General features: G+C 38.1%; 1 protein-coding gene across 1 annotated transcript in view; it reads right to left on the bottom strand.

The window, feature by feature from the left end:
- The window catches only part of LMBRD1 (LMBR1 domain containing 1), a 56,303-nt gene that overhangs the window by 25,896 nt on the left and 15,635 nt on the right, over positions 1-14,772 (bottom strand). Inside the window, exons 5-7 of the mRNA XM_087718918.1 lie at positions 14,320-14,387; positions 10,426-10,514; positions 9,259-9,332 (exon numbers count right to left, since the gene is read on the bottom strand). Coding sequence (XP_087575044.1) covers positions 9,259-9,332; positions 10,426-10,514; positions 14,320-14,387 — 231 coding nt within the window. The remainder of the gene's footprint in view (positions 1-9,258; positions 9,333-10,425; positions 10,515-14,319; positions 14,388-14,772) is intronic.

Below are 14,772 nucleotides of genomic sequence, written 5' to 3'. Positions count from 1 at the left end.
GGACACTCGGTGCCAAAAAGGTTAGCCATCACTGGAATATAGCAACAAAGTTTCTATAAACCCAGGAGAACCCAATTGTAACTAATCTATACCTAGGAGTCAAGGAAACAAAGTAAAAAAATAGAATACTAGGTTCTTATTGCACGTTTCCAAATCTGAAAAGAAGTAATAAAGTTAGAAAATAATCCTACGAGCTTCATCTTTATTATGTGTCACCAAGTCATCTTCGACTCCTAACTATCACATGTACAGATTTTCTCCATGATCTATCTCTAACTTTTTCAGGTCTCCCAAAGGTGCACTCATCCCCACTGTAATTGATTCCATTCATTTTGCTGCTTGTTGTCTTCTTTTTCTCTTTCCCTCCATCATCCACAACATTAGAGACTTTTCCAGAGAGCTGAGTCTTCACACAATGTGCCAGATTATTTGAGCCTAGTCATGTATGCCTTGAACAAGAATTCTGGGTTGATTTGTTTAGTGATCCATTGCTTTGTTTTCTTGACTGTCCATGGTATTCTCAGAAGTCTTCTCTAACATCAAAGTTCGAAAGCATCAATACGTTTCCTGTTCTGACCCCCCTCTCCGTACACCAAGGCACTTCAAGACAAGATTACTGCTAGACGATTTATTCTCAGTAAATCAATACACTGACAAGACCTTGGCAGCAATCCAGACTTCCAAGATAAGAAATATACACAAAAGCTTCTCCAGCGTTGGTAATTAAGTTGAATCCTGCAAACAGTCTCCTCCCAAAGTCTCTTCTTATATACTCTCTTGCGAGGAGCCTAATTACAACCACCTGGGTCCAATTATCTTCTGTATCTACGTAGTTGTTCTCTGCGTCTATCTACCCGCCATTGCCTGGCGTCCAGGACCAACTCCCTTGTCTCCTCCCCACTGCTCCAAGGCCTGACGTCATGGACACACTCCCTTTGGCTTTCCCCACTGCTCCATGCCTCAGGAGCCTCCTGGTGACCAACCAGCCTCTCTGGTCCCAGTCGGAACCATGTCCAGGGTCCTCCACATCTTCCAGAGCCGACTCATAGGGCGCCTTGAGTCTGTTTGCAGCTCCAACGGCTCCTGCTGGGCCACAACACTTTCCTTTCTTGCTTCTTTAAAATCCAACTTTTCCTTCCATAGAGTGTCACAGGGAATATCATGGCTCGCACATTTCTCATCTTTGTAGGTACAGATACATCAGGGCTGACTATCTTTTCCAAGGTCTTCATGCACACTCTACTGAGTCTATCCTTCACATTTTCACTATCCAAGTAATGTCATCAGCTCATCAAAATGAAAAAATAGTTACACCTATCAAAAGCAGCATTGTGGGAGACAGAACAGGAACACAGACCAAAATTAGACAAGGAATTGGTATGGGAACTCCTATCAACTTTGGGTGAGTTCAAATCTGGGACTGGACGATTTACACCCCAGGGCACTGAAGAAGCTGGCAGATGTGCTCTCAGAACCACTGAATGAAATATTTCAGGGCTTCTGCAGCATGAAGGAACTGCCAGGGAACTGGGAAAGAGCTGATGTGGTTCCAATCTTCAAAAAAAAAGAGGGGGGAGGAGTGGATTAAGGAAACTACAGACAAATCAGCTTGACATCAATACCTGGGAATATGCTGGAAAAGTTAATCAAGCAGTGGATTTGTGAACACCTAGAAATGAACAAGATGATAACGAGAAACTCAGATGGGTTTGTTAGAAGTAGGTCATGCCAAATAAACCTTACTGCCTCTTTGACAATGACTAAATCAGTGGATCAAGCAAGTGCTGTGGATGTAGTATACCTCAATAAGGCATTTAATAAAGTAGAGCAGAGTCTACATCCTGGTAAGATAAAAGAACAGTGTGGGATAGACAGTACCACCACCAGATGGATTTGAAGTCGGCTGATCAACCACACTCAGAGTGTAGTGCTCAAGGTAATGCCTTGAGCTTAGAGCTCTTCAACATCTTCATAAATGACCCAGACAAGGGGATGAAGGGGAACTCATCAAATTTGTAAATTTGACACCAAGCTGCTGAGAATTGTTCACACTTTGGAAGATACACTCAGGATTCAGAATGATCTTGGCAACTTGAGTATTGGTTGCCATGCAACAAGGTGCAGTTGAGAAGTGAGATAAGAAAGATCCTGCATTTAGGCAGGAAAAAAACCAAATCCACAGGTACAGAATAGGCAGAACTTGACTCAACAGTAGTGTCTGTGAGAGGGACCTAGGTGTCCTAATGAATCACGACTTAGGTATGAGTCAGCAGTGTGCTGCAGCTATCAAAAAGGCTAATGCACTCCTAGGTTGCATCAACAAGGGACAGTATCAAGATGACGGGAAGTGATAAGTACCATTCTATTCTGCAATTCTGGTCACAATACAAAAAAAGATGCTGAGGCCCTAGAAAGAATGCAGAGAAGAATAACAAAGATGATAAGGGTTGGAGGCTAAATCGTATGATGAACTGGTAAGAGAACTTTAGTTTTCAATAAAAGATTAGGCAATCATTTGTCTGGAATAGTAAAAGGTTTCCTGCTTTGAGCAAGGGGTTTAACCAGAAGACCGATAAGGCCCTTTCCAGCTCTATGATTCCATGACACAATCAAATTGGTGAAGCATATATCGACTGCTTTTTAGTAATCATTGGCTTTTCAATTATCAAGCATGCATTGGGAATAACACCTCATGTTCCTTAGCCTTTTCTAAACACAGCTTGAACATCTGACATCCCTCTTCCATATAGGGCTGGATAATCCTAAACATAATTTTGTTAGCTTGTGAAATTAAGGATACTGTACAGTGGTTGGCACACTTTATTACAACTCATTTGATACCGATCTGTAGATTGACTTATTCCAAATGGTTAGCTACTATATCATGCTTTCGACAGATTTGTTGGCATAGCTTAGTTAGAACCTTGAGTAATTCTTCTGTTGCTTGTCATATTCCAATGGATATTCCATCAGTTCCTATAGTCTTCAATTTGGTAATGATTGGAGTGCTGATCTAACTTCATCTTCTAGGACTAATGATCCTTGTAAATAAAGAATATCTTCTAAGGCAGCAATGGCGATCGTTTTTTGGCACGCGTGCCAAAAGTGGGGGGAGCGCAGAGGGGTCGTGCGCGGGCGTACCACACCCATAATGCAATGTGCAAACCCAGCATGCATGACCAGTGCTCCCCATTTTTTGCATGCTTTTTTCGCGCCCCCCCCCCCGGTTCCAGAGGCTTTATAGAAGCCTGGGGAGGGCGAAAACAGCCTCCCCCCCCCCCCGGGAGGCTTCAGGAGCTTACCTGAAGGCTCCGGAGGGCAAACAACGGCCCTATCAGCAAACCAGAAGTCCATCCCTGAACTTCCGGTTTGCCCGTAGAGTTGGTTTTTCTGAGCTCCGAAGGTTTCAGGGAAGCTCCTGAAGCCTCCGGAGGGCCTCCGGGGGGGGGCTGTTTTCGCCCTCTCCAGCCTCCTATAAAGCCTCTGAAGCCTGGGGAGGGCGAAAAATGGCCTCAAAAAAGGCTGAAGTCAGCTGGCCAGTGCGCGCATGCACGCTGGCCAGCTGACAGGGCAACACCTTGCATGCCCTGACAAATGGCTCTGCATGCCACCTGTGGCACGCTTGCCATAGGTTCGCCATCTCAGTTCTATGGTATCTTAGATCTCCTTTCTCTCTCTCCCTCCCCCTCCCTCTCTCTCTCTCCCTCCCACACACATACTTATTATTGAAAGTATCTCTTGTAGTACAAAAATATTGCCCCTCAAAATAAAAAGAGAAGATTAAAAACAGCAATCACAGCATACAACAGCAATATTCACAAAAAGCCTCCGAAAATAATGTAATTTTGATTTGGCAGTTAAGCTCAGTAATCAGAGTGTCAGGCAATCCTCTTTAGAGAGTTTGTTCCACAGCCAAAGCACTATCACACAGAAGATGCAATATCATATTAACACAGTGAAAGCTTTTGGGGGCAAAAGTACCAAGAGACGATAACCCTTTAATGAAATTAACAAACTTTGAAGAAAGAGAACTATCAGCAATTCTGCAAATCCAGTCTCTGCACCAATAAAATATAATAAAAATAGACATGAGAGGTGAGGTAACATTTCTAAAATAAAAGCACAGGAAGTGATTATTTAGAGATAAAGACAGAAACTGCAGAAGTGACTGAGATTAAGTGACAAATGAAAGTTGTTTATGCCCAGAAAGCCTAACAATTAAATGATAGCAAAACACCAGAAACAAAGAAGAAAGGACATCTAAAACATTTACACCGTAGTGAAAAACAGAACTGGGGAAGGGAAGCCTGCAGCAGTTACTAAAAAAAGCACTAAACCTAGAACAAATAAGCAAACCTTGCATATATAATAACAGAGAAAAAAAACCCTTAAAATAAGCACAATCCAATTTATAAATGTTTTGGAATACATAATACTATAACCAGTGGCTCTCAATCTGAGGGTCTGCAGACTCGTAGGGGCACAAAATGTTATCACAGGGGTCAGTGAAGCCTTGAATAAATGTTATGATTTAAATCTTAAGTCTTGGGAGTCCTTGGCCATGATTCATGGCCGCAAACCGTGTTTAAAGGGGGGGGGCAGGGTGAAGAAAAGATTGAGAGCTACTGTTGTAACCATTTACTCGATGCTTTGCAGAAACTTTCGGTTTATTTGAAATAAGAATGAGGTCATTTAAAAGCATCTCTGGAATACAGAGTCAGCGTGTTTCCTTAGAAGATATTCTATTCCCACTATACTGTTTTCTGGACCCCAGGTCAGAGTCCATTTCTGGAGCCCACTCTCATGGCCCATCGGATCCCAGTTTGGAGGAGGAAGAATTGGAACAGGAACCATCCGATGAGGATGGCACATATCCCTTGGAATGGTTACAGAGGCCACGAGCTGAGGATGCTGCTGTCCCAGGGCCCTTGGGGGAGGTGGTTAACCGGACAGAGAGCTTCCTGCCCTCATGAGGGGAGAACAGCTGCTCTCCTCATCAGAGATCCTCCACTCAATCTAAGGGTAAAGAGTAGCAATAACAGTTAGACTTATATACCGCTTCATAGGGCTTTCAGCCCTCTCTAAGCGGTTTACAGAGTCAGCATATTGCCCCCCACAGTCTGGGTCCTCATTTCACCCACCTCGGAAGGATGGAAAGTTGAGTCAACCTTGAGCCGGTGAGATCTGAACCGCTGAACTGCAGATAACAGTCAGCTGAAGTGGCCTGCAATACTGCACCCTGCGCCACCTTGACCCTCGGTATAGTGGAGGCAAGCTCAAAGGAGGTCTGCAAAGCTGCTTGGGAGAAAGTCACCTCACCCCTCCTCACAAGGAGCACTTGGTGTGGGTTGACTTAAGCACAAGCTGGAGGAACCATTGTTTGCTTTGGCATACATTCCCCTGGCTTTGGGAAAAACTCAGCCTTGATTCTTGTTTCTCCCTGTGCCTTGCCTTGTGTAGGTACAAATAAGACGACTAAAAAGGACTCCTAAGAGACAACAAACACTATACTTGAAATGAGCTTGCTACCAACAAATGTCCACTAGTGGGTAGTAAATGGAATAGATACAGCTTTTGTAAATTGCAACAGCACTTATACACCGCTTCACGGTGCTTTACAGCCCTCTCTATAAGGGGTTTAGAGAGTCAACGTATTGTTCCCAACAATCTGGATCCTCATTTTACCGACCTCGAAAGGATGGAAGGCTGAGTCAACCTTGAGCCGTTCAAAATTGAACTCCTGGCGTGAGCAGTGAGTTAGCCTGCAGTACTGTGTTCTAACCACTGCGCCCCCATGGTTCTTCATAAAATAAAAATCAAGTTGCATTTAATTTGGAGAAATTATGTCAATTCTTTGTAAATGCACTGACAGGTTTTACTCAAAGTTATAAATCTCAAATATTTTTAGTACTTAATAGAAAGAGGATTGCGCTTCTAAAAGGATAAACAATTATATTATCAATAAAGATAACCCATAAAACTAAAATCTTAGTAATTTTCAAGTGCTGAAACAGAATGAAGAATAATGGGAAAAATTTATTAAATAATGTGTAAACTGCCCAAAGTTGCTGGGAATTGGACATGGTATAAATAATAACAACAATAAGGCTTTGTTTCTCCTGTATTCAGCATTATTGCCCATCAGACTTCAGAAGCTATGAAAATCATCCTTTCCAATAAGAAGTGAAAGTTTGAATTATGAGATCTTATGGAATACTCCTGCAGATGCAATTAATTCTCACTTAATTTGAGAAAGCCCTCAAACTATTAAATTTTGGGGGACTTTGGGCACAGAGTGATTACAAGTATCTCTCTTTTTTGCTTTTCTTGTCTCATCATTCTAATTCTACAAATAGTCCTTGACTTATGACCACAACTGAGCCAGGAACTTTGGATGTAAGTCATTGCAATTCTTAAACAGATCGCTATATGACCAGACTCGATTTTACAATCTTTTTTTCTGACATTATAAAGTGAATCAGATGCTCAATAAGCAAATTCAGCATACCCAGTGTGTTTTTTGCTGTTTTCTGCCTGAAAATAACAAAAAGATAGCAGAGCGTGATTGCAGAACACTGCAACTGGTCACAACGTGAACCAGTTGCCAAGCACCTAAAATGCAATCACATGACCATGGGATGGGTGTGCGTGTGTGTGTGTGAAACAGATGTAACTTTGAAGATGGATCATAAGTAGCTTTTTTTTTTTAGACCATTGTAACTTCAAACAGTGGTTAAGAGACCAGTCATAAAGTGATCACTATTTGTACCTTTGCATGGTTGATCTTTTAACAATATCCATGCTGTTAATTTGTATATGCATGCTGTCAATTCTTTGAGGAAAGCAAGATCAAGAAACAGGGACAGCGGGGATTCTCAGGCTGCTGTTTATTATAGCAAGATAGAATCTTGAAAGCCTCTCCGAGGTTCTGTCTGCCTTATCTTGTACCAAACAAAATCAAAATGGGGTTACTTTGAAATTTATTTCTTATGCTTTCATCTTCTCAGGACTGAATAATCTTTTCTGAAAGTCACCCTTAACAGTTCACTCATCACTTTCCCATTCACAAGGCCAGAGCTCCTGCAGGTTACATATGTTTCCTGAGTCTAAAAACAGCAACTTATCAAACAAATTCCAAAGGAAAATAACTAGGACTCCAGGTGTCCAGGGAAATAAAACTATGCTACCCCCACTTACAATGTGGGACACCCCACAATAGGAATGGCTCAGGGGCATGGTCTTTTTATGTCGTATTACAGAAAGTCCTCCTTTAGTGACTGCCTTGTTTAGAAATTGTATGCAGTTACAACTGTGATGAAAAAGTAACTTTATGACCAATCCTTGCATTTATTACAGGGCTATAAAGCAAAGGACAATTGAATTAAGCTCATTAAGCACAGGTGGCATTTTCCTTAGCAATCGCTTCACTTAATAGCCAAGTTGTTAGTATCAATTGTGATCGCAAAATGAGGACTTAAGGCAAAAGCTTTTAAACTAGGAAAATATTTTAGCCAACATGCTGATAGGTTCAATGCTAAGAATGCGAAGATACGCAGAAGCAGCAATCCAACTCCATATCCTCCTCTTAACACGGTGACTTAGAACAGCATCAAATATTTTCTGACTGTACTGTGGAGTCAGGATAATACATCACAATTACATTATTTTAATATCCTTCTCTCCCTGGATACTAAATTGTGAAGGCATACAATACTAGTATATCATCATTTCAAAACAATTATGAACTAGATTTATGAAATACCTTTAGACAAATCCATTCGGGTAGTCCTAAATCTATGACCACATCTGGGAGCAAATTCTGTCATAGGTCATTGTGGTTGTGAGCCATTTTACATAACCAGATCCGATTTTATGACCTTTTTTTGCATTGGTCATAAGAGCAAATCCGCCTTATCCAATGGCATTTTTTTTTTGCCATTTTTTGCTTGAAACCCAGCAAAACCCGTCACAAATTGTGATCATGTGATTGAGGGACACTGCAACTGACTGTAAACGTGAGCCAGTTGCCTTGTCAAACTGCGATCATGTGACCCTGTGAATAGCAACAAATTCAGGTCATAATTGAATTTTTTAGAAGCTGTTGTTAATTTGAACTGTTATTGGGTGAACTTTCATAAGTTACTATCTAAAACTTGAAAGTATCAATTTGATACCATTTGATATTTAAACATTGCAAACTACTTTCACATTAAAATTTGGTTCAACAATGCATCAGTCATGTGGATTCCCTGTTCCTAATTTATATTGTCCTTTGCACATTGAGCATAATCTTCCTGATGGTATAACTACTTTTCTCGCCCCTCTACAGCCTTCCCCACACCCTTAAAATCTGCTGTACAAGATTAAGGACTATCTAAACAAATTTGGCCCCTTGATTGTAGATAAGAAAATTTTGCTGCACAGCTTCTGCTTATATTTTCAGTGGTTCCCAAACTTGGCAACTTTAAGACTTGTGGACTTCAACTCCCAGAATTCTCCAGCCAGCAGAGCTGGCTGGAGAATTCTGGGAGTTGAAGTCCACAAGTCTTAAAGTTGTCAAGTTTGGGAACCACTGTACTAAAAGCTGTCATTGCTAGAAGTCCTGCATAGAGTTTTAAAAGGAAAAAATTTTTTTTAGCTCTGTTAAAGAAATATTGGAGCCCTGAGACACAGTTTGGTCTAGTAGTTAAACTGTGTGACCATGAGTTCTAGTCCCGTTTTAAGTCTGAAAGCTAGCTGGGTGACTTTGGGCCAATGTCACTCTCTCTCTCAGCCAACAAACCTCAGAGGGTTGTTGTTGTGGGGAAAACAGAAGAATGTTGGAGCATCAGGCATGTTCATTGCCTCAAGTTATTTATAATAATTATAAAGAAAAATATATAGGAGTCAAGAATCAGTGTGGAACCCGTGGTTCTTCAATGTTATCTTTGATTCCTAAAGTACGTACCAGAAAGCGTAAATGTTCTGAGAACAATAGTCCAATAACATCCAAAGGGCTAAAAATGCATCATTCTTATTCTAGATCTTCTCTTTTAAAGAATAAATTGCATCATCCAATTAAGCCTCACTTTATTTGTTAACCTAAAACTGAGAACTTGCAAAATAAGTTTAGGGAAATATTATAGATTTGCAGCTTAAATCACTTGTTATGCCTCAACAACACTGGATTTGATCCTGAATTAACAAGGGGCAGAGTTCAAAATGTTGAAGAAGGAAGCCAAACTTCAATGGAGATAAGATCAAAAATAAGTTGCTCACCGTATAGGTAATAGCTGCCACCATTCCAATAAGGGTCAAAGAACTTATGGAGAAAGAGAGGGCAGCTAAACCATCTGCAAGGAAAAAAATAGAATTGTTTTGCTAAAATGTATACAACCAAAGAGAATGAATTGAATGCAATCCAGTATCACAGGGAACAATGAAGTATCAACAATTGGCAGTGTAAATAATTGTTAAAGGCAGAATAGAATGTCAAATCTCAGTGGTCATTTACCAACTGCTCCCCCCCTCCAAATTGTGTTAAAAATGGATGTTGGCATTGAATTAAAACCTTAATTCAAGAAGTGAGGAACTGGTGACCACCCAGACCTTGCCAGACTACAATATCCATCATCCTTGATCTGTGGCTATACTAGGTAGTGCTGAGTTTGAATGCTACAAAATTGGGAAGGTCACTAATCCTCTATTACTCTGTTTGCTTAAGAAATAATGATGTCACTAATAATACTTTTGGCTTAAGCTCCTAAGAGCATTGGCCCACATTCAACACTTCTGTTAATCCTGGAGTGTGTTTCTACTTTTTCCAATAAGATTTCTACATTTTATCACTCAAATATATTCATTGTTTCTTCACTGGGAGTAGGCTGCTTGGAAGGGCTATAACTTCGAAGAAAAAATAGGGTACTTTAAATAAAACCTATAACCTGAGCGTATCAAGGAGATTAATTAGTCCAGCTCCGTGGTCATTGCATGGTATCTTTAAATACTCCAGCAACTGTCTAGTTTCTCCTTAATAATTCTAGCAGAACAGAATCTCCACTCCATGAGGTATTTTACTACAGATCATCAGCTCTCTCTTGTTAGAAAGTTATACGTCCAGCAAGGAAATAAAACTGAGCATTCTTAAATTAGCTTCTTAAACAAAACTTTAGCGCTCTCCATATTGTTTATATTTGTTCCTCAAAAGACTCAGAATCAACTACCATAAACACAATTTCTCTGCATATAGTAAGAAGTAAATGATATTTAAGTCTTCAATACTGAAATGACACTTAATGTTATAGTTCTATACTGCCCAGATGATTCCCTCATGATTAGCAGTTCATTAATTCACACACATTGAAATGCAAGTTGCCCCAATTCAATGGAATTTAGAGTAAGAAACTATAAAATTATTCAACTGATTTACAAGAAAAAAAATCTTACGGCTACTTCCAAGTTCTTCAAACAAAAGTTTTATTTTCTCCCACTCTGTTGAGTTTTTCTTGGTAGGAATATCCAGTGGAACAAAAGCTCTGGAACAGGAATAAATGAAACATATAAAATCAATCTGTATGAGTGTTCTAATAATACTGGCGTGCTGTAGCAACAGCACTTAAGTTAAAAAAAAAAAAAAAAGCAACAGCTAACTTCTTTGCTTCATATAAGTGCTATTCATTTTCTGATTTTGCATATGTTTTTAAAAAATTAATGCAGTACCTCTAGCTTGGGATGAATCATGTGATTTTTTTGTGATAAATCAGAATTTCAAAGAAAGTAAAGAAAGCAAGAAACGAAAGCAGGCAAATTAACTGCTCCAAGTGAAGCTTAACTCCTACAGATTTGATGGACCGACTTAGCAATAACACAGAAATGGCTTGCCACTGCCACCTTCTGGTATGCTTTTCAACGCTCTAGCCCAGTGTTTTTCAACCTTTTTTGTGCAAAGGCACACTTTTTTCATGAAAAAAATCACGAGGCACACCACCATTAGAAAATGTTAAAAAAAAATAACTCTGTGCCTATATTGACTATATATAAGGTGTTTTTCCCACGGCACACCTTACACTATGTCACGGCACACTAGTGTGCCACGGCACAGTGGTTGAAAAACACTGCTCTAGCCTATCGATCTCCATGTCTGGACTCTTCTCTTTCAAATGCTGATCAAAACTGCCCCTCCTTAGCTTATGAACCTAGATAAGATCAACCAGGCACCATCATATGCTGAGACAACCGGCCAAATACAGAATGTGCAAGCGCTTTATTTCGGTACAGCATGCCTAATATGAACATATGCTAAATTCAAAAGTACGCAAAAGAGAAATTAACTCACAACTATTTGCTTCTAAAATAACTCTAAGCATGTCTTCATTCAACATTTTCTAATGTGTACTGCATTTGTTTCCACAGAAAACTCCAAGGGTCACATAAGAATGCTAGCTGTGGTGGCGCAGTGGTTAGAATGCATTTAATGCAGGCTGCTTCTGCTGACTGCCGGCTGCCAGCAGTTTGAGCCTCACCAGGCTCAGGTTGACTCAGCCTTCAATCCTTCCCAGGTTGATAAAATGGGAACCCAGATTGTTGGGGGCAATATGCTGACTCTGAAAACCACTTAGAGAGGGCTGTAAAGCACTGTGAAGTGGTGTATGAGTTTAAATGCTATTGCTAAGTGTAATTGCTACTTCTCCATACCTTTTAAGTAACCCAAATGTCGATAAATAATCAACAGTAAATAAGAGATTTTAACTGTGATGTTCCCATTATACTCACAATCAATTAGTGATTAATCAGTTTCACAAGACGAATCAAATGGGTTATTAGGGAAGAATCATAATAGTGTGCATGTTTATGGAGATTCTCAGTCATCCAGGCTAGTTAAAATATTTAAATTAATAAATATATACTATCTAGTTCCATTTTCTTTTTATTTTGATGCTGTTTACACACACACACTTTCTCCAGTAAGGATGAAAAATAAACCTGGAGTAGTATTGAGATTAAATACATTTTTAGCAAATAAAATCATTCATTTTACTGTTACTTTTATTATAGTATATCTTGGAATTGTTGACAAGAAATTGGCTTTGACCTGCTTCCACAAATGTCTGGAGACAACGATCTTTTAAAAATTAGAAAATGAAAAGTGATAAGCTACATTATAATGCAAGCATTTTATGTCAAAGAAATAGGTATGCATTTCTACCACTTTGGAAATAAATATTGTAGCAGTGTCTTCAACACATCTTATAATAAAATTAGAGCTTCATTCTACCACATTTTAATAAAAATAAAATAAAAATCCAATAATATTGGACTCAAATTAATGTTTACAGCAAAAGAGCAATCTCTTCAACACAGTAATATATGATTTCTTGAAAATATGCAGTAATGGTAACAATGCTATACCAATGATTGAGAAGCAGGGTATGCAGGCTTAAGGGGAAGTAAACCATTCTGAGAAGTAACAAACACTTTAAGAAAATGACAATAAACCATTTATCCATGCTTGTTTCTTTTAAGATTACATTTTAAATTAGTAAATTAGCCCTGTAAAAATGGTGAATTTCCATCTAGAAATAAAATTCCTGGTACTGTCATTTAAAAGAGATTTCCTTTAGGGGAAAGGAGGCAGAAGTAATGTTGAGAAAGAAAGGTTACAAATGGAAAACAACAATAGATTTCTACAACATTCCATTTTGAGGGAATTTAAATAAAAGTTTGATTTAGAAGAAATTTTGTTTAACGTATAATTGTAGGAGATGACCAGGCTGAGCCTGAAGGAGGGGTCATACATGCCATAAATCATCCTTTTGCGCCTGCAAAAGATCTAATCTAGCCCACCTTGAATGTCTCTCTTATCTCCCGCACATTTCCCTTAACGGTCAGTTGGCCAGATTGTACATATCTTAAATTTGCATAAATATTTATACTCATTTGAACTGCCTGAATTTCCTTATTTCCTGAGCACTTGACAATAATCTTAATAAGACTATGCAGACACTATTTTATAATCATTATCAATATTCTAATGGTTTCACAGCACAGCTCATATGTAACCTTTCTAAATGTTAAAAAAGTAATAGAACAATTTCAAACCTTCAATTTCCAAAAGCTAACTTTTTAATGGCAGAGAGAAATGTTGATCTCTCACCCTTTTCATGAAACTATTGTAGTATACTATTTTAATCAAAATTATTGGTTTCTCATAGAACTCAAATATAAAAGAACATTAAATTCATCAAGCAAAAATGTATTACCTTTGAATTTTTATTATCTAAATATCAACTTTCTCAGCTAAAAAGTCAAATAACGAGTGACTGTAGAGATCAAGCTAGCAATAAATATTCATCAAATTCAAGATACATATTAGAGAAGAGATTGGAGACAATGACATTTGTGTGGGGTATGCACTGTATTTAATTAATCTGGGCAAAAGATTGTAGCTTCATACAATAATCTTTCAAGTCTTATACATGATTTATTATTTTAGAATCAACAAAAATTATATGCATATGTTAGGCTGTGCAAGAAATAAACTGTCCTGCTTTATATTCTAATCAAGAATGTTATCTACATGTAATTCCTAAATAATTGGCCAGGGCAAAAATCAAAATCTAATTGTCACTTTATGTTACTGAAAAAAAATCATTAGCATGAATACCCAATTCTAATTAATTCACTTTATATCAAGCCATACATTACTCTACTTTGAAGAGTTCCTCAACTCTTTAGGAACAGGCATAACCCTAATACAACAGCTCAGTGAAAACTGAATAAACACCTAAGATTACAATGGATATAAGCAGTGTCAGCTATATTCAAGATGTGCTATATTTCAAAAACTGATGAAAAAAACTGTGAAGCAGGAAAAGTTCTTGAAGAATTCCAAGATTTTCCTTCAATTCTATTTCAAGGACATAGTACTTTTCTCTTCAATTGGAGAAAAATATAAAAGTTCAATTGTACCACGCCATCATAACACAACTCCAAGCTTCCTCTAAATTGTATTTATTTCCAATTTTTACAGTATTTATTTCCATTTTGAAAATGAGAGGTAAGAATCCATCAACCATCAAAAACACCAGGACTGAGAACATACCAATTTTCCACTGTGTTTGGAGTTCTTTTGTAGTCTCAAATAAGAACCATTTAACAACAAATGACCCATTCGTATTTATGTATGTAAGACAGTATCAATAGGATTGAAGAATTATTACTTGGTGATGCTTATATGAACTAACTAACTAAAGGGCAGTTAAATAAACCACACTATTATAATCTATGCATATTTATGTGTGCGTATATATGTGTATGTGTATATATACACGTAATGCTTACCCAATAATTAGAAGAACTGAACAAACGAGAAGGAATCCTAGTGTATACTTGACTGCAGTTTTAACCTGCTGTAAAAATAAAATAAGAAACCAATAAAAAATAAGAAACCAATATGAAGTTAGCTGCTAATTATGATTTTTAAAGAATTTCCTTTAATACATAATAGCCAATGTTATACAATGATTGTAACATTCCATACCCTATTCAACAGAAAAATATCCAATATTCATTAAGCCTGTTTTATTAACTCTATCAAATACCCCCAATTTTCATCCTATGTTATCTCTCTCATTTTCACATTCAAATTAAGGCCTCTTTTAAATCTGAATTAGGAATCTAAAATATTTTATAAAGCTACAGACATCTACAATATATTGATGGATGAGAATTCATTAGTCAAGCAAATTTCTGACTACTTTCCATTAAACAGAACACAGACATATTATGAAGTTA

This window comes from Thamnophis sirtalis, unplaced genomic scaffold, assembly GCF_051295495.1.
Source record: "Thamnophis sirtalis isolate CommonGarterSnake01/CBP01778 unplaced genomic scaffold, rThaSir2_p1.2 scaffold_6, whole genome shotgun sequence".
NCBI lineage: Eukaryota > Metazoa > Chordata > Lepidosauria > Squamata > Natricidae > Thamnophis > Thamnophis sirtalis.
Note: the sequence above shows the minus strand (reverse complement) of the source record. Positions and strands in the feature narration are given on the sequence as shown.